This window comes from Onychomys torridus, chromosome 13, assembly GCF_903995425.1.
Source record: "Onychomys torridus chromosome 13, mOncTor1.1, whole genome shotgun sequence".
Taxonomy (NCBI): domain Eukaryota; kingdom Metazoa; phylum Chordata; class Mammalia; order Rodentia; family Cricetidae; genus Onychomys; species Onychomys torridus.
The window spans coordinates 22701096-22722214 of record NC_050455.1 but is presented as its reverse complement, the minus strand read 5'-3'; the positions used below and the strand labels follow the sequence as shown (position 1 = coordinate 22722214).

Here is a 21119-nt window from a genome sequence, read left to right as displayed (position 1 = left end):
TATAACATTGCCCACAGGTTGAGCTTTGGAAGGTATATGTGAGGTTTCTCTGGATACCGTATAGGTAAAGGATGGCCCCCTGCCATAGTAATGAAAACATTGTCTTGCTGGATTAAGAAACACTTTGAAAGTTCTTCTAATGGCAGATGCTGCATGGCTGTCAACCCCCACAGGTCATGAGGTGAGGGAGCTTTCCCTCAGGTTAACCAGTGGCTGGTGTTCCAGGGCATCTGCCAGCACTATTCTCTTTGCATTTTTGTCTTGCTCCTGTTGCTCTGAGCAAAATGTCCACATTTTATGCATAGGCTTTCATAACCAAGAGATGACACAGAACTTTAAAAAGAATGCACTACAAATGTATCCCAGGAGAGAGCACATGTCCATGCCCATGTGTTATCAGATATGTGGATGAATGAACTACAGGAGTTAAGATAAAAATATGGAGGAAGCAGCTATACCAAAATAAGTTTTTTGTCCATTAATATTCTTTCCTGGAGCATTATAATCCTGTTTATGGTTTGCTTTGGTGAAATTTCCTAAGTATAGGGCAGCTGACTTTATTAAGGGAAGTCTAGAGGTTGTAAAAGCACAGTGACGTACACATAATGAATGAATGCCAAGTTGTGTAACAAATTGATTTACTGAGGGAGTTCTTTCTCTCTAGTATTTTCCTCCACTCCCTCAATGGAGAGGTCTTTGTTTAGGATATTGGCCTTTTCTCAACAAAGGAGGTATCTTGGATGGAATGGTGGTGAACATAAAAAAAAAAAAAAGTTTAATGACTAATGCAAAAAGGTTTGAAAATGTGTAATTAAAAATTCACACTAGAGAAACAGTCAATGGCTTTTGGAAAGTATTGTGGTAATTTTCTGCTTTTCTGTATTCTCATATCTTTATAAGGAAAAGTCAGTTTTCATATGAATTGATGCAGTAACGTCTAGCTGATATTTTAGTAGTGAGAATTGGGCTGACCAGTGACTCAGTCACCACGAACTTACATGAGTAGTTCACTTCCTAGGTGTGTTAACTCGCTTTAAATAAAATGGACTTATTAGATGAAATAATTACTAATGTGTCTTTCTAGCTTTATTATTTCCACCATCTTACTCTAGGAAATAAATATCTGGGCATGTGTTATAGAATATTATTTTAACTAGGCAAAGATGTGTTACATTGGTTTATCCTGTGGAATATAACTGTGTAAAGCTGTTACTTTTGTTTATGCTGCATTTGTTTAATGATATATTAAATGATACAAAGATGAGTTAGTTGCATGTTTCACCTTGTCTTCCTAAGGCCTAGTCTGATAAGCTGAATGGCCAATAGCTAGGCAGGAAAAGGATTGGCAGGGCTGACAGGAAGAGAATAAATAGAATGAGGAATTTAGAAAGAAAAAAAGGAAGAATGAGAGGAGGAGAGATAGAGGGACATGCCCGGGGCAAGAATCCAGGCAGCTGCCAACCAGTCAGACAGAGACAGCAAGAAAGCAAGAAAAGGTTAAAAAGTCCAGAGGCAAAAGGTAAAGAAAAGCAGGTTAATTTAAGTTAAAAGAGCTAGCCAGAAACATGCCTAAGCTATAGGCTGAGCATTCAAAAATAAGTTTCTGTGTCATGATTTGGGAGCTGGTTGGTGGTCCAAAAGAAAAAGGCTGGTACAAGCATGCAACTATTAAAAGTACTATAGAAAAAGAACAATTTTATCTGCATTTCGATTCTAAGGAAAATGTCCATGGTATGCCTTGATTCATGATAACCATTGAAATCACAGAATGCAGAAGTTCTGGTAGGCTCTTAGATGATTTATTATCACATTGTACATGCAGATTTCTTTACAGATTGACCAGCTGCAAGGCACTGGCTAGCTTCTTTTGGCATGCTCTGACAGTCTGGGTGAACTTACAGAGTTACGTTGGTCCTCACTAAAGTCAGTCTCTACACTTAGCCTAGCAGCATTCACCTTTAATTACTCATGCCACATATTCTTTTTCAAGTTCTTGGCCAACACCCCTACTATCACCAAATGAGCATAGTTAATCATTGGATTGGATTGTCCAACCTGCATCCAAGAAGAATCCAGTGAGCTGTCAAGTGTCCTGGACTTTCAGCAATTGAGAGAGCCAATGGCTGTCTTATTCCCCTCATAGAAAATGTGAGCTCAGGTCAGTCACCCACACTGAAGAACACAGTACCTCAACCATTAGCAAATAGACATGGTTTTGTTGACTGCTTTGCAAACATTTTATGTATTTACATTTACAGCCAAGCCAGACTTAACTTACTTACCTAAAAATATTATAATTGTATCTTTGTATTAAGGAATCAATAGCACCATTTTGACACATTTAGAAAGTGAAATGTTCACAGCCAACCATAATCTTAGCTGTGTAAGGTATTTGTACTTTCTCCTCCGTTTCATACAAGCTCTCGTTTTGGGTTAATGACTTGTGATCTAGACTCCAGGAAATCTGTTTTCTTGCATATGATGCTATTCTAAACTCCTCCATGCTGTCATTGAAGCTGCATATGTCTCTTTAGTCCAAAAAAAAAACTTTCAACAACCCATCCATGTAAATTTCACATCCGAGAAAGTCTCAAAAAGACATCCCAGATAATGCCATCTGGGACTGAACACCTGTCCTATCAAGTCTTATTCAGTGACCACTAACCTGTGTTCTGGGTCCTAACAGTATCTTTACTCCTTAGCATTATTTTCCCCCACAACCCAGATGCTAGTCTCTGTCTCTGTCTCTCATGTATCCTGGAGTAATGTAGCCATCCACTATCCACAGACATTACCAGAACTAAAAAGTTACACAAGTCAAAATATTCACACTATAATTCTAATTGGTAATTTACACACAAAAACAGTATCTTGAAGATGAATGGAAAAATAGTGCCTCCAATAAGAGATCTAATAAATTCTTTAGATTTTTTTTTATATATTTTATAATTATAAACTTATAGGTTATATACACTGGACAAAAGAGAGTGAAGAATTAAGAACGTCGGAGGACCAGCTTGAGGTTTGAAGATGAGCTGTGGACTTAGAAACGTGTGTTCACTGTGTTGGGTGATTTTTATCCTGTTTATCTATGCACTAGGAGGCTAGCCAAGTAGCAGGCCAGGTGCCCTGAAGAAGAGCTTCCCCTACAGCTAGCTGTCCAGAACCAGAGAGCAACAAGGAGTTCGGCCTGAATCTAAGACTGCTGCTGCCCACTCAACAACACTTCACTGTAGCTCAGCCTTCCTCATCGAAGGCCAATCTTTCCCGGCCTCTGTTTCTCCACTCAGGCTAGGCCATTCCTTAGTCAGACAGGTCCCTCTTTTTCCTTCTCAACTGCAAAGTTTGACCCTTCAAAATCAGCCTTGGCACAAGAATCCTCTTCCAAACCCTGCTTTCCATCTCCAGCTATTCAGTACAGGCTATCTGTGTAATCACATGTCTTTTCTTTAAGATGTCTTAGCTACCTGAAGAGTAGCCCTGGGCTTAATTCATTTCTGGCTCCTCTATTGCAAGTCATGGTTCCCCTGAAAATTTACTGTGGGAAAAGGGTTCCTGGGATGGGCTGTTTCTGGGAAGCTTGTGTGCTATTAGTGAATCATGCCCTTAAAGTTTGCTTTCCATGAAGGCCAAATACCTCTAAGCCACATTGTTTAATTTCCAGAAAGAAAAGTAGCTATTGATTTTGATCTACTCACGTTAAGATTTTCAGTCTATCACTAACTGCCTTCACACTTGGAGCCATCTAGAAGATAAGAACGGGCAGTCCTAATGTATGTCACCTTTCCCGTCTCATTCCAGCAGTTTGCCTCCTGCCCATGCTAACCGCCAGGGCTCAGAGGATGTTCCCACATTCTGTAATGTCCCAGTGTCTGTATCATCTTACTGATTGCTGCAACAGTTAAGGAAAGACTCTGCCCTTCCGTCATACAGTAACTGCAGATTTTCCTAACTCTAGACTGAGAATCACTTCCTACTCAGTATCCCATTTTTGAGCTTTGCAGCTACAAATGTGGAACGTCAAACTGGAACAAGCCATGGATGCCTCAGTTTCCCTTGGTAACTGAGTTACTTGGTTCCCTTAAGGCAGATACTTTGGAGTGGGTAATTTTTCCAGGTAGAAGTAGACTAAAGGGCTCTTCTTGGGCTTCTAAGTTTGCTGGAAAAGTGAAGTATGTACTAAAGGCTCTTTTCACATGAAATCTACAGCTCTTGGAGAAGCATGGGTATAGGGAAGTAGCTTTGAAAAGTAAAGTTGGCTGTGTTCTCCTGAACTGTGGATGATGAGCAAGTCATTTTCATAGACTAATACACGACTTCCTAAATGTTAATGAAAATCCAATTGCTAGAAATTACTTCATTGAACTGAGAAATTCAGAATGGGAGGGTGCTCATTCCATAGCTTGCTAAGCAACAGGGCTCCAGTTGGACTTAAATGTGAGTGAATGTTACTTATATGCTTTTTGTTTAGTTCACATTGTTTTGAAAGTTCCTAAAACATGTTCAAACAACTAGAAATATTCCACTAATTTCCTTTTTCAGAAATGGGTTGGGATTTAGCTCAGTGGTAGAGCGCTTGCCTAGCAAGTGCAAGGCCCTGGGTTCAATCCTCAGCTCAAAAAAAAAAAAAAAAAAAAAAAAAAACCAAAAAACCAAACAAACAAACAAAACCAGAAATGATGTAATTTTGCATTTTGTTCACACGGAAATTTAATTTTTCCTCATACACAACAGTTGTGAGACCATTTGCAATATGAAAGAAAGCTCATCTAACCTCTAAACAGCAAATAAGAGAAATAACCCTAACTAGGGCCAAAGCACTACAGTCTGGAACATGGGTTCCTAAAGGGCATCACAAAGCATGAGGTTCAATGACAATGAGTTGGCTTGTTGTTGTTGTTGTTGTTCTTATATTTTAGGTGATGTAGATTATGTGGTCTCTATTGAAAATGTTCAGCATGGTTCTAGTAGCTGACATACAACAAACAAACAAACCCATAAATGAGTCTGACCATTACAATAAAATGGTTTGACTTAAGATAGTCCTAAATTAAGATTTGCTCTTTAAGCCATAGTTTGCTGGAGTCCTGAAATCTGTTCTTTGTAGATTTAAATTCAGTTCCTCGGAGAACCATGTGGAAGGAGTTTAGTTTTATATGCTCTCTTTAGCTTCAGGTGTGAACTTGACATATTCCTGAGTGATATGAAGGGGTCTCAATTAGAGATTGCCTTGGTCAGGCTGACCTTTGGCATGCCTGTTTGGCATTTGCTTGAGTACTAATTGGTGTACGAGGGCCCAGCTTACTTTGGAAAGTACTGTGTGTAGGTGGGGGTGGGGGGTTGGGGGGTGGGATGGCATGGCTGGCTATATAAGAGCTAAGCAGATGGGCGAAGCAAGCCAGTAACATGTTCCTCCATGCTTTCTGCTCCATATTCTGCCTCCAGGTTCCTGCCATGGCTTCCCTTGACTGTAACTTCTAAGATGAAATAAACTCTTTCCTTTTCACGTTGTTTTTGGTCATCACATTGTTATTTTGGTGTTTATCACATCAAAGAAACTATATGTATACAATGATACATACATGTATCTCATACGACCAGAAATAAAAATGATTAGACTCCAAACGGATAAGAATATTAACTTAAAACATCAGCCTGATAACCTATTTTGTTTGTAACTTTCATTCATTGGATTTGTCTGTACTCAAGTCACTGATTCCACTCACCAAACTCATGAGATACTTACAGTTTTTAAGGGGAACAGCAATATCTGTTGGACATAGAATGGCAGGCTACTTTTATGCCATTTCAACCAAAGAACTTAAAATTGAGGAGATGTTAGAACATTCTTTAGGTTTACAGATGATCATAAAAATATTACTAAAGCTAACAATGCAATGATCAGAAAAATAATCATGAATATGCTATTTAGTAACCTATACAAATTATATATTAGTTACACTGATATGCATTTAGTTGCTCAGGCATATAAAACAGCTCAAGTTAAAAAGGCATCTATGAAATGATAATTTTCAAAGTATGGTCATACTTGTGTCCTTTATAAAGTACATTATTACCCATGTTTCAAAGATATGATGAAGAAACCACACATCTGGAAAATTTTTATCATCCATAACTATCAGGATTTGGAGATAGCTTCAGGAAACAGTTTTGAAAAGAGTAACGTCTATTGTATTTGAGTATCTTGAAATAATTTGGATAGAAAATAAAGATTATTCAATCTGACTGAAGATTAGCTATCTGTCATTCTCAACACAATGATCCAAAACAAAGATCAGATTGGATATAACTTTGCTGTATCTATGGGTCTTGCAGATTAATTTTCAGACTATGTTGAAAATAATTATGAACAATGTCATTTTGTATTCTTAGAATTGCTCACTAACGCTTCAATCTGAACTGTGGGGCAACAAAAGCCTGTTGTCTGTCTAGTCTGGAATGTTCCTGCCAGAACCTTAGAGAACATCTCATTTCCAAAGTGAGGCTGATGTCAGGACAGATAAAACAAAACACTACCTTGGGATACGTTGGGATAAGGCAATTCAAAGAAACGTGGTTAGCAGGATCCCATTTGCCCATCATGGGCCAAGAGCAATACAATATTTAAAGAGTTCACTTTCAGTCCTTCAGAGCAGGAGAGGAGATTTTCTGAGTCTAACTAGGTCAGATGCTGGGAGTCTTCTTGGAAGCTGATTCCTGTAGAAGGTCAGACTGGTCTCATGGCAAGGTTGCTGCCATAAGTGGAATCCTGGGCCAGATGCTTGGGCACAGATTGAGTCAAGCCTTTCTGAATGCATCACAGTTCATGTGTGAAAACCAATATAACCAATCAAATTGTTTGCTACTCCTTTCCAAGGTAAGTATAATATGATGGGACTGGGTCTACATTGTTTGGTCTCCGGTGATAGTCACAAAGTAATAACGACAAAAGCATGCCCTTATATGGAAAGAAGTGAGCTTGCATATCATTGCAGCACTGCATGTGTAACTAATATATATGTCCCTGACCCACTCTCTCTCCTTCCTACCCTCCTTCCTCTTTCCCTCTCTTCCTCTCTCCTCTATCTTACTTTCACTTTCATGGAACTTGATAGCCACCTTTTTATACGGAAGTAAAAATGACAAAATTTTAAGTAGAAACTTTTGTACATTTTCATCCTATGGCTGTAAACACCAACATAAAAATTACATTTGTATGTTAAAAACAAACAAACACTGCAGACACAGTCTGATCTTTAGCAGTGTTCAACTGGTAAGTGCTTAAATGTCAGCAGTACTGATCAGGAATGCATCAGTGAGAAACATTAAGGAAATGGGATTATGACCTAATGGACACTAATTACAAAAACATTACAAATTTCATTACATAAATAAATGTCTGGAAACTTTGTGCTGTCTCAAACCTAGACAACCAGACCCAGTACTCTCTGTTGATGAGCAGTTTACTCAATGGCATTGTAATTATGCAATTGGCTGTGCTGCATATAGGTAATGAGCCTAGTGCTAATTCACTATGATGACCTCTTTTAAAAATCCTTTTTTTTAATTTGGCTTTGTAAGAACAATCCTAGAGAAGTACTTTTTTTTTTTTCTTTTTCTGGCATTTCTTGTCTTTTCCCAATCTGAAATGCAACCAGCTGCTTCTGCGCAATAAAAAACTGAATCATGAAACAAAATGGCTCTTGAAGCTTCGACCTGGAGGCTGCTCATGAAGAACAACCTTGCATAATACTGGAAATAGCCAATAAAAAATGCTGAACATTCTACATTACAAAATGTCAAAATAGTATGCAATTGAAGTCCTTTTAAAAGGCAGGCTGCTTCTTTCTTTATAAATCGACCACTAAAAGTGACTATAGGACATTAACAATTACTCTAAAATCAGTATGTAAAAAATTCCAAAAGTCTTTAAAAAAAGTCTGTGGCAGCTTTAATTGGGCCCTTCTACAAAAACCCTATAAGTACCAGATGTGACCATATTCCCATTTCACGGGTATCTGGCATATCACCATCATCATAACATGTCCATCATGCAAGTGTATTTTTCAGGAGGCTTCTAGAAAGATTGCCTCCAACAAGAGAAGGATGTCCAGCTTAGCCCAGTGTGTAGAGACTGGATTCTGTGTAGTCAGCTCAGTGAGGATACATGGAGGGCCCATAGTCATTTGTGCTAAGTGAGAGTACTGTTGGCTTTAGGTGATACTCAGGAAACCCCAGGATGAAGTCAGGTTTCCGGGAGCCAAAGGGGTTAAGATGGGCTCTGACCAATACACACACACACACAATTTGGCAATACCTAAGGAAGTGTTGCTTTGATGTAATATTGCAGAACACTTCTCCAAGACAGTGTGTTTAGGAGTAGGCAATATTTATGTATCTGTAACTTTGGCAAGTTAGCTGCTTACCAACTCAGCAATGTGGAAAACTGTCAGCTCAAATCTAACCACAGAAATTCAACTTTGCTCAAAGAAAAGGGTTGTAGACTAGACCAGTGTGTCTACCATAGGAGCCACTGGCTACAGTGTGTCTCCTGACCTCCTGATGTAAACAGGATTAGACTGATAACTTAGAAACAGTATAAAAGTGACTCAAATTATATCATTAATTTTCATTTTGATGTAATAATTTGTGTATACTGGATTAAAATGTACTATCAGCATTTCATATTTTCTTTTTAGAATGTAGCTAATGGAAAACTTAAAGATGCATGTATGGCCGTGGGAGTGGTGGCACATGCCTATAACCTCAGACCTTGGGATGCTGAGGCAGGAGGATCACTTTGAGTTTCAGATCAGTCTGGGCTACACAGTAAGTTCAAGGCCAGCCTAGGATACATAATAAAACCTTGTCTCAGAAATTTTTTATTACATGTGTCACTTATATTTACATTAAACTTGTTAACTATAAGCACTTATTCCAGAAAATAATTTTACAACTATTCTATTCTAATCTCTTATGTATATGCTGTTGTGGCAAAAGAGTTAACAGTTTGAGAGACCCACTGAAATCATAGTTGGAATTTCTGCATGGGGGAAATAATTGAAGATTGTCCTCTATGGTAAAAGAACCTAATGTGCTTCATCTTGAAATAAAAACCAATAATGAATGCAATTCTCCTCTCTCTATCTCTATCTCTATCTCTATCTCTATCTCTATCTCTATCTTTATCTCCTCCCCTCTATGTTTTGACTTTTTGAGTTTCTCTGTGTTGTAGCCCTGGTGTCCTGGATCTCACCCTGTTGACCAGGCTGGCCTCAGACTCAGAGATCCTCCTGCCTCTGCCTCCCAAGTGGTGAGATCAAAGGTGTGCACTACCCCTTCCCACCTTGAAACTGTGTTATCTTTTAAATGCATATTTTAATTTATTATTCTTCGCTGAAATTTTAAAAAACTGTTTTGCTTTGTGACTACATTACAAATTAAGAGTAATATTAGAAAGTGTTCTTTCAAATTAAGACTTATTTAGTTTAAATAATCTTTGAGATATTTAATTTTAACAAGCAATGTAAATGTTGACTGTTCTTTTAAAATGGTAAATAAGTATTCTTAGATGGTATTTCCATTAAATTTTTGAATGATTTGACTTAAATACTTGACTCATTTCCCAGTGAATGGACTTAGTTCTTTGTAAGCATTAGGACAATCTTTACCATACAAGTTACAGTTGAAAATTGCTAATGATATTTAGCTAATGAAGTATTTAGGTTGTAGAAGAGAGGAAATTATCCTAACACTCTTGAGTATCACCAGCAAGTGGTAAGGTGCAATCATTTAAATAACTGAATTATAAATGCATGAGGGCTTGGCATTTGTAATACTCTTCCTAAAGTTCACAGGGTCATCCAAGGTGTTCAGCCCATGTTGGGATGAAATAAGACATGGGCTGGGTTTGAGTGATGGTATGTTCTAATTGCAACTTCTATCAAGACCCCTTAGTCTATCTTTACTCTTTCCATACATGGGACACTTACCAACTATATGTTAAGTTTGATGAGGAAAAATACACCAGGGGATTGCTCTTTGTTAATGGAAACCTTAAGAAAGCATTCTTAAAGATTAAAAATGGCCCTTTATAACACTGAAAATGGGAGTTCTGTGAAGGAATGATTAAAGAGGAACATAAATACATGATTAAAATCAATTGAAAAATAATCACCCGAATTTAGATGAGGCACCTCGTCAGCTGCCTGTCAAGGACCCAAATCACAGACCACAGGAAGCAACACATTGTCTCCTTCCCCAAGACAGCTGAGGTTTGTGCTTGACATACTAAAGTGCTGATGCCTCTAACAGCCTGGAGAAACCCCAGATCTAGTTTAATTTCCCAGTGTAAATGTCTGTATATGAGTCAGAACAAATTATCATTATTTTTGAAAAAATTCTGTGCTGTTCATTTTTAATGCCTTCATTTTAGATTTTGAAATGAATGCTGTTTATAAATTAAGAAAAATCACCAAAAATGTAAAACAATTGTTTTAATAAAGTGTTCATTTTCACTCAAGAAATGTAATACTGGATTTAGTGTAATTTCTATGAATCAAAGAAAAGTTTTTATTCTGAGGGGGAAAAATCATGCTTTTAAGTTCTAATACTTTACCCTTCCTGAAGTATGGCTTAAGATTGGTTTTCACTTATTTTTTAAGACAAATAAAAGTAAATTTCTTGATATGGAATGTTTCATCATCATAAAGTATGCACCCTTCCATTCTAAGTGTGAGGAAAAGATAGACTAGTTTTTATAATGAATTTAAACTCATGAAGATTATGTCTACAGAGCTGGAGGAGAGAATCCTTCTGCAAACATTTCCTTACTCTAACAACACCAATAATAAATTATCTAACAATGGAATGTATTGTTCCTATTATAGTCAGACATTTTGGCACCAATTTGTGAATGGACCTTTTCAGAACTTGAAACTTGTTATTTGAAGAGTGTATCCACAAAAATGTTCTTATATGCAAAATATTGTATAAGCTTACAAATGCAAATTTATGAGAAATAAAAAGGAATTAATCTTGGTATGTCTATGTCCCAATTACATATCATTCTACTTAAATTTGTTTATTCTATCCCAGGTTTTATACATTTGATGGGGCATTTTAATGACAAGCAGGTGAAGGGAAGAAACAGCAGAGTTTAATAAATAATATCCTAAGAATCGTAAACTGGCAGAGTTTTATGATGAACATTTTGGGTATTCTTATCTAGCACACTTAAGAATAAAATAAGACATTCTCTACACACACTTAAGGGGGCTGTGGACTCATGGCCTTCTGAGAATGCTTCAACTTCTCAACACTGCAGATGTTTTTGGACACTCTATAGGTGTCTTCTATAACCACCCCTTCTACCAAGCTGAAGCCACCAAAAGCATTCGCAAAGTCATGGGAATGTGTCTTGGTTTGGACTTCTAGAGGGTATAGGATGTCTAAGCTTTCAAATAAAAATTAGTTTTCCATTTTGCTTCAGATATGTGCCACCAAAGGCTGGTAATGTTTGTTTTTAAGTGTTGTGTTCTTTGCTGGAAATTTCAAATTCAACTCATCAGTATCAGGTAACCATTACATGCCGTAGAAAACATTATTTCATAAAGCAAACACATGCACTGAAATTAGGATTACCAACTGGTATATATGGTTTTTTTTTTCTGTTGTTTTGTTTTTGTTTTTTGCACCTCAAAACAGAATCACTATAGTGCATATCATGCTTCCCCACCTTCCTTGCTGAAGGACAAAGTACAGAAAATGCTAGGGTTGGTCTCTGGACCGAAGGAAGCCAGCTTAGTACTCTGGCAGAATCACATCCTGCTGGGGAACCCCGAGTTCCCCAGCAGGGGTTCTCTCCTCATCTTCGGGCACTATTTCTTCCTCCAGAGCCTTCAGCTTCTCCCCTGAGCTCCTCTTCATTGCTGAGGTGTCTGTCTTCAAGTCATCCTCCGGCGCCTGAGGCACCATCCTGGGGACCTCATCTTGCACAGCTGCATCTTTCTCCTCCTCTGACAGCGATTTCCTCATCTCAGCTGCTGTATCCTCAGCTGCCACTTGGTCCCCTTCTTGCATCTTCTTTGCCAGAAGATCTGTGTTGTTCTCTTGGGATGGATCTGGGCTGGCCTTGTGGCTCTCCTGGATGCTGCTGTGGCTGCTGCTGGCACTCCCCAGCCGAGAAGAGGCCACCACAGCCTTCACCGCTGCCTGAATAGAGAGAGAAAAGTATAAACTAGTGTTTCCATGGCAAATCCCAAATGGTAGTAGAATTCCTACTTTGTTGTTTGTATAGGTTGGTGTTCAGTCTTTCAAAGTAAAGTGAATTATTTCAAAATTGTTCATTAGCTAGAAAGGTATTTGGAGAAAGAACAGTAAAACCTCTTTAATTACAAATTAGAATTATTTGGTCATCTGGACAATTGAAAACATGAGCAAGATGCCTTTGCCTCTGAGTGACTTAAACGTTTTATAGTCTCTAAAGGATGTTTCATGGAATACTAGATCCATGATGCTGGCTGGTATCATGGAAATAAGAGTTCAGTGTTCAAACTAGCTTCAGATATAGTCAAGCCAAATCTATTTAATACATGTCATTTCAAAACCAGACCATGGCTATCCTGTCAGTATGACAGAGATATTAATTTTGGCCTCCAGCTAGTCTCTGAGATCTGCTGTTTACACAGCTAGTCTTAAACGTCGTACAGATACACCTAACCACTATTCTATCTATAGTCTATAAAACAGATGTAGTTTGGGGGATAGTTTTCTGTATCTTTTTTTTTAAAGCAATTTTCTATAGTATGGAATAGTTTTAAGAGTTATCTCCCAATTATTACAGGTTCAGAAACTTCCTGAATAAATATGAGTTTCTTGAATGGTGTCTTATTTAGATAAGAAGTAACAATAATGTATCTGGTGGGGGCTGGTGAGATGACCCAGGAGGTTAAGAGACAATGTCCTGGCCACTCAATCTGAGTTCAGGCTTTGGGACTTCTGGGGAAGGTAAGAACTGATTCCCTCAAGCTGTCCTCTGACCTACACATGCGTGCTATGAGACATCTGCAAGCTTGTGCACACACAGAGAGTAAATAAGATACAACACACACACACACACACACACACACACACACACACACACACACCACACACATACTCACACACACATGTGCACACATACGCACACACTTCGTAATTTAAACATATAACACACACACACACACACACACACACACACACACACACACACCCAAAAAAAAAAAAACCAAAAAACAAACCCTAAGTGGTCTTATGTCAGTATCTTAGGAGTTTAAAAGCAAGAATTTTACCTGGTGTCACAGAAAATGAATAATATAGTACTCAAGGGGAAAAAAAAAGACATCTTAAGAAAAAAAAAAAAACAAACAGTAACAACAAAACATGTATTTTACCTTAAGCTTGCGCCGAGCATTGAATTCTTGGAGCTTCTTCTGAGCAGTGTCCATGTGCACAAAGTTAGCTGCTTTACCTGTGACCCACGGGTGCTGGAGGGCTTGAAATGTCGTCAGCCGTTTCTTGGGATCCAAAACAATTAGTTTTCTGACCTGCAATCATAAAGAAATACAGACTTTGAGAAACTGGGCTTCCCTTCAGACTGTGAATGTCCAGGTATTACTCTACCTAGAGTTAATAGCACTAGCTATTAACTATTAATGTTAACAATAGCTCTAAGCACATGTTTTTGAAGGTGCTTCTGTCAGGAGCAGGACCTTCCTCAGGAAAGCAGCAGCTGAGGGCGTCTCAGAAGCTGGGGCACTCACCACCTGTAGCCCCAAACTCACAGATTTCTTTCCACAGAGGTCAAAGAATTAGGGCCTGGCTTGTCTACTGATCAGATGCCTTTTGAAGGCAGTGCCAGAATTGGAGTAATTCTAGGCTAAATTATGAAATCACTTAGAATTCAGAACTCCAACTCCATCTCTCTAGAATGGGCATCTAGGCACCATCTCTCTTTGGGGGGATTAAACGGCAAACAAAGAGTTAGTGTTCAGGCCCTTACTGAATACTGTTTTATGACTCCCTTGAGACTTACAGTTCATTTTCCTTAACTCATGGAAAGCACCTGAAGGAATAAGTTCAGAGCTGGAATAAAAGCCACGTTAGGATAAAAAAGAAGGAAGTCAGGGCTTGAGGCTTATGACATGCATGGTATGTCTAAATTCAACTAATGGTAACCCATTCTGGAAGCTTTACTCTTGTTTGTCAAGATGGAGAGACAATGAGTTGCCAGGAAGATTGACAAATGAAATAACTCCCAACCTTGGTCTCAGCAGCAGAGGCCAGGGAGGCTCATGCCCTGATTACGCCTCTAACTATTCTCATGGCACAGTCACAGAAACATATGGACTGGAAACTATTAGCTCCGACTCACAAGTGGAGAGCAGAAAGATGCTCAGAGACCTTAGCTACTAAGGTCAAATACGTGGTCATTAGTAGAGCTTGAATTCAAACTCAGGTCTCCATTCTGTGAAGCTCAGCTTATGCACTACATTGTGAAGATGCCGGAGCCTCGCTAGACTTCAGTCTTATAAAATAAGATACTCTCGATCATTTATCTAAGAGGTCTTTTCTAGAAGTGAAAACAGGTTAATCAAATCAAACAACAAGTTAAATAGGGAGCAAATGCGTCTTATTCTCAATTTTATGAAGCTTTTTCTGTATAATGATTGCAAAGGAGTGCGTGGTTGCAGTGCAGACACTGAGTAGTGTGAGGCAAGGATCCCTGGATTCTGTGTGGAGCATATTTTAGAAGGGTACAAGAAGCAGAGAGGCCAGATAGGAAGCTGTGGCTACGGTCCAGATGGGAGAGGGTGGGAGTTGGTCTGAGACAGTGGGAGTGGAGGAGGAAAGAAGCAGATGTATTCAAGAGACGGTCAGGAGTGGGTTATATACCCACATACCCATATAGACTGCCTCCCTTGCTACTCACATTAGAAAAGCCACAGGTCCTAAAGAATGTTCCATGAAATAACACGAAGAGAAAAGGGAAAAGTCTTAGGAGGGAAGAGTCCTGGGTAAGGGTCTAGAAACTTGAGTGAGTTCTAATTAGTGCCTTTCTGCTGGTAATCTTTGTCAACTTTGGCACACTTAGCAAATTCATGACTAGAAAACTCCTAAAACACCCTTTAACCTTTAATGATTCCAAAATCAACACCATTATTTTGGCACATTTTTTTTTCTCTCCGGAGGAATGATGGTTGCAATTGTACACAAGCAGATCCCATCATCTCCAAGCATCCTTCTGCTAGAAGAGGCAGAGCTCTCTCTCCAAGGGATTTCATGAGTATTAACGTAGTAGCCTGACTGCGAAGTAGAGAAAGCAAACTGTAAACCATTCTACTAGCGGGGTGGATCTTGTTTATAATTCCAGAGCTGCGTAATCGGGCTCATGCTACTGTTGGAGTGTTTTAATAAACTTAAAATTGTTTGAAAATTTAATATATTTAATTGAAGTACATCTACATCAAGGTGAAGAAGCCACATCCAACCAGAATTCTGTATGAATGGTGTCCGGACTCCATCGTGCAGTGTTGTTTGAATGGCTCCATAGTTACCAGGTAGCAAAGGTTCTGCAACTAATGCTGTGATGATTCAGCTAATGAGGACCGAAGGGACATCTGTTTTTCATTCTTTATAAGGGAAATTCGTCAGTGTTCCTTTTAAATTAAAACACCTTATAGTTATAAAGAAATAATAATGTAAAAAGCAGTCTATTTTAAAATGTATTTTACTATTTCTTACTTAAAAATTATTTATGTCATTTTGTTTGGGTCACACTTACCAAGTCCTTGGCATTTAAAGATACTTCATCCCACCAGGGGGAGATAAAGTAATATTCACAATTCAGAATTCTCCTGAACATGAACTGATCACCCCTTTCGTCATAAAATGGTTCAAATCCACAAAGTCTGGAGTGGAAAAAAATAGAGTCAAATACGTTTAAAAGAGGAGGTATATTTCATCAAATTTCTTTAAATTCAAGATCTTTCTTTCTATATTCCTTACAAGTAACTCTACCTATACATGTGTGTGATTGTTTTGTTTATGATAAACAACATAAAAACACAGCCTCACCTGCAGGAAGTAAGAACAGTGAAACCAATTTTCTTTTAAAAGCTATAATAAGCCGGGCGGTGGTGGTGCACACCTGTAATCCCAGCACTCGGGAGGCAGAAGCAGGCAGATCTCTGTGAGTTTGAGGCCAGCCTGGTCTACAGAGCGAGATCCAGGAAAGGTGCAAAGCTACACAGAGAAACCCTGTCTCGGAAAACCAAAATAAATAAATAAATAAATAGATAGATAGATAGATAGATAGATAATAAGCAAGCAAGCTACAACAGCAACAGGCACAAAAATACAAAAATTGAAATGGCTGATATTATAGACATTACTGTAATGATTTTTTTCCAGCAGATTTCTCTTAAAAATTAAAAGACATATTAGATTGATAGGCCTCCAATTTAGTATAAAATGGAAGAAGTAAGAATACAGGTTTAAAAGTAGACAGAAATAGAAATCCACAAAAATTAGAAGTTTGATGTTTCCAGATATTAATCTAGTTTGGATTTCAGACCGAAACAAAACAGAGATATTAACTCAGTCGCCACAGGCAGCCAACAGACGAGCAGCGTGGGTTGATTTCATTCTTGTAAATGACCCTCATTTTAAAGATGTCTGGCCACAGTCGCTTACGCTTTCTACTATAGGGTCAGTAGAAAAAGAAACAGAGTGTGAGAACGGGGAAGAGCCTCTGACACGTTGTAAGGGAGGGCAGGAAAAGCCGAAGTCTGCTCTGGGGTTTCCACACTGCACTGGTGACGGATAAGTGGCAGTGCTGATCATGAGGTGGGAAAGAAAGGCAGATCAACCAATCAAAGGTCTTTCTGGGGTGGGGGTTGGGAAGGACTCAGTGTTCTTTAAGGGACTGGCTACTGGGAGTTAGACCACGTTCCAAGTGAATATATGGGCCACACAAATTAGACTTGGTATTTTTTTTCTTTCTCTCTTTTTTCTCTTATCGTCTTTTCTGTGGGGGAGGTCACAAGGGCGGGGTGAACCTGGGAAGACTGGAAAGTTAGTGTGATGGGGGTGCATTATGTGAAACTCCCAAATAATAAAAATATTATGTTAGGAAAAGAAAAAGAAAAACAGTCTTTCCAGCCATATATTATACATGCTCCCTTTGGAAATCAAGTGAGAAAATGTAAAACGTTTAAAAGATATCCTCTTCGATTCTTCCTCTGAGCTAGCCAGGTAGCCTCAGAGCATGGAAAAATGAAGTGCATCCTGAAACAACAGCTTCTGGGAAGAAGTCACTTCTCATATCCTTTGTGCTCATGAAAGGTTTCCATGGGAGGGTATTTGTCTCATCCAAAGATTTTGGAGCCATCTGGGAGAAGGCAGAACTAGAAGTGAAAAGCCTCAGCAGGGCACTCTCGAGTGATAAGTGTGCAAAAGAACCCTGCACCTGACCCACCTGTGCAAGGGGAGTGTAAGCACACAGGGGTGAGGAGGTCCCTCGCCTTGACCCTCCTAACCTCCCCAATGCTAGGACAGAGTTGCCTGCTACTGGTTCGTCATGGAGAAAGCAGGGCGCTTGTTCAGGAGGGTCCTTATGTTCCCCATGCTGAAATCCAAAGACACTAAGAATTCCAAAGCCACAGTCCTCGAACGACTTCATCTCAGTAACATCAAGGGCTCTTCTTTGATGACAGAGGCAGACAACTGACATCACGTCAGCCTGAAATGTCAGAACGGAAGGACTGCAACACAGAGTGGGGATCGTGTGTGCACGCACGTGATGCAGCACTCCCTCGGAGGTGCTACAGTGGAAGTCTAGGCCATCACGGGGATTGTACAGGGCCCTGCGTGTAAAGGTGCTGAACAGAGTGGCTCCCCGCCTTTGGGTTTAACTGCAGTGTTGAAAACTGAAGGAGAGGGTTTGAGTGTCAGGTTGTATAGGACATCTATCTGATCACTATGGCCATCCGATGCCAAATGCTACAGCTCAAAGGTAAAAGGTCCGGGACTCCTGGGACAACCAGACACGGAACTTTGTTTCCAAACTAAAATCATCTTCAGAAATAGTGAGGCCATGGCACAGACAGACAGTGGTGAGCAGAAACTGTAAGGAGTGAAAAGTATTAAAGCAATAGTTGTCACAAGAGGAGGGGGGGAGGGAACAGAGGTCTCCATGTCAACAAGAGTTGGGGGCTGTGGAAATGACTCAACTGTCTCAGCCATACAAGCACGAGGATCTGACACATTTTAAAAAGCCAGGTGTGGTGGCACCCACTTGCAATCTCAGCAATGGAAAGGTCGAGACAGTGTGCTTGCCGAGCAGTTTAGCCTACTTGGTGACCAGCCTCAAAAAATGATAGACAGTTAGTTCCTAAGAAATGATACCTCAGGCTGTCTTCTGTCCTTCACATGAGTACACACATAAGTACATACATATACAAACATACATGTGCACCCACACAAACACATGCATACACATGAAGTAATATATTGATGAATTTATGAAAAGAGAAAGCCCAGAGTTTATGTACACGTATAGAAGTGGATAAAGAATAGGTCCTCATTTGGGCAATGATGTTGAGTGATGTTCACAACATAGTTTTCCCAGGCAGGCATCAACAGAATAGATCTAATGCTACCCTTTCCCCATTTCTCTTCTCCTTTGGATCTGAACCACCCAGTGCAATAATTCAAATGGCTAGATGGCATAGCCTCAAGTCACCAGTCCCCCACTCAGTGGGCACGAAGGCTAAATAAAGAGACATGTGAGTCCAGTGGTATAGTCCACAGACATGCCAACGATCCTTGCCAGGTGGACTTCACGGTAGTACGGACTACAGGTAAATGAAATGTCCACAGACTCAGGGCTGATAGAGGTGGGGAACTGAAAGGATTAGTCATGAGTGGCACGTCGTTTTCATCTGTAACCTACTATAGGCCTAAGTGTATGAAAACAGGAGAAATACAAAAATGAATTTGTCTGATTTGGTACTGGACTCGGGGGAAGTTGTTTTCAAGGATATGGTCTCATTTCCCGCTTCCTTTCCCATGACAGTGGCCTTTCCATGGAGTTGTACTTATTGTGTATTACAGGTTTTCAGAGTGAATGCAACTTAATGTTCTATTTTCATGTCCCTCAAGTTCTCTTGCAGCATCGAGGCTTCAACACTTTAGGGTACATTTCAATCCAAAATTATAACCTGGGACATGTATGTTCTAGAGACAAAAAAGAATCCTTATTTGTGTATGTCTTAGAGTTTTTATTGCTGTGGTGAAATGCCATGATGAAAGCCACTTGGGGAGGAAAGGGTTTATTTCAGCTTACACTTCCAGGCTGGAGCTAATACAGAGGCTGCGAAGGGGTGCTGCTTAGTGACTTGCTCCCCATGACTTGCTCAAAAATGCCTTACAACTCGATCTTATTTTCTCAGTAGAGGTTTCCTCCTTTCAGATGACTCTAGCTTGTGTCAAGCTGACATAAAACATAAAAGGTCAGTGTAGTTTGGGTTTTTCACTTCCTATCATGAAGTACTTTTTGTTGTAGAATATTATTTTAAGGTGTGTTACTTTTGTTTATGTTGCATTTTTTTAAACTCTGTCTAGCTGTGTTACTGTGTCTGTCTAAAGCACCTGATTGATGGTCTAATAAAGAACTGAATGGCCAATAGCAAGGCAGAAGAAAGGATAGGTGGGTCTGGCAGGCAGAGAGAGTATAAGCAGAAGGAGAAAGCAGTAGCCAGAGAAGGAAGAGGACTTCAGGGACCAGCCACTCAGCTATGAAGCAAGTCATGGAGTAAGGTAAGATTTACAGAAGTAAGAGAATGGGAAAAGCCCAGAGACAAAAGGTAGATGGTATAATATAAGTTAAGGAAAGTTGGCAAGAAACAAGCTAAGCTAAGGCCGGGCATTTATAAATAAGAAAAAGCCTCCATGTATGATTTATTTGGGGGGCCCCACCCCACAACAACAACAACAACAAAAGAGCCAAAAACCAAACAACAACTTTTTTTTTTTTTGAGACAGGTTTTCTACTGTGTAGCCCTGGCTGTCCTGAAACTCACTTGGTAGATGAGGCTGACTTCAAACTCAAGGGTCTGTCTGCCTCTGCCTCCTGAGTGCTGGGATTAAAGGTGTGTGCCACCACTGCCCGGCATCATGAAGTACTAAGTATTCTTGCACTAAGCTCAGGAGCTAAGATTCTCTCTCCTTTCTCTCTCTCTCTCTCTCTCTCTCTCTCTCTCTCTCTCTCTCTATCTATCTATCTATCTCTCTCTCTCTCTATCTCTGCCACGTGGGGACACAGTACAAAGGAACTTTTCTGAAACCCCAGAAGAAGCTGCTCTGCAGAGCCCACCTCTTCATCCACCCTGATCTCAGGCTTCCAACCTCTAAGTCGATGAGAAAGTAACTAACTGTCCTTTGCTTTAAGTCATTCTGCTATGCATTGGGTGAGGGTAGCTCACCTATGATAATGGGCTCTTTGGAACCCTGGAAAATCTTTCTGTACAGCTTCATACTATGGGTTTCCCAAACTATCTGCATGCCCTTCAAAATGGCCAACATGTGTGCTTACTGTGCATTAACTCTTGGGTGCACTGATATCTCCCTTTAGGCTTTCCACGGCCATCTTCCCATATGATTCCCCTCACTGTTACCTCCAATTCCATCACCACTTTGCAAATTTCCTGAAATTATTTTTTATTAGACTGCAGCTCAGTAATGGAGTTGGAGTGAGCCAAGAATGAATTATCAGGCCATTTGATTCAGTGTTAAGCCCAAGGCCCTTGAAATCTTAACATATAGGAAAATAAATCAATAGGTAAATGTGCTTGAAATAGTCAGATATGAAACATGCTAGTTTGGGATTTCTTAAGAAAAAAATAACAGATCTCTTACAAGGGCTAACAGTCTGTTTAAAAAGATACAAGTAAATAGAACCAGAGAGTGTGAGAAGGGAACTTGAATTTCACATTTATTACCTCACTAAATATTTCCCCAAATGTAGGTATATTATATAGGGAAATCAGTGAAGGAAAATCCCCAAAAAGCTTCTACCC

The 21119-nt window shown here is 39.5% G+C and overlaps 1 protein-coding gene across 5 annotated transcripts in view; it reads right to left on the bottom strand.

Annotated features, from left to right (window-relative positions):
• Positions 1 to 9287: 9287 nt before the first annotated feature.
• The window catches only part of Camk4 (calcium/calmodulin dependent protein kinase IV), a 229501-nt gene continuing 217669 nt past the window's right edge, over positions 9288 to 21119 (bottom strand). For all 5 annotated transcript variants that reach the window (XM_036205167.1, XM_036205166.1, XM_036205170.1 and 2 more), the window contains 3 exons: positions 15824 to 15950; positions 13434 to 13586; positions 9288 to 12213 (listed from right to left, as the gene is read on the bottom strand). In XM_036205167.1, the coding sequence (XP_036061060.1) occupies positions 11803 to 12213; positions 13434 to 13586; positions 15824 to 15950 (691 nt within the window). In that variant the 3' untranslated portion in view covers positions 9288 to 11802. The remainder of the gene's footprint in view (positions 12214 to 13433; positions 13587 to 15823; positions 15951 to 21119) is intronic.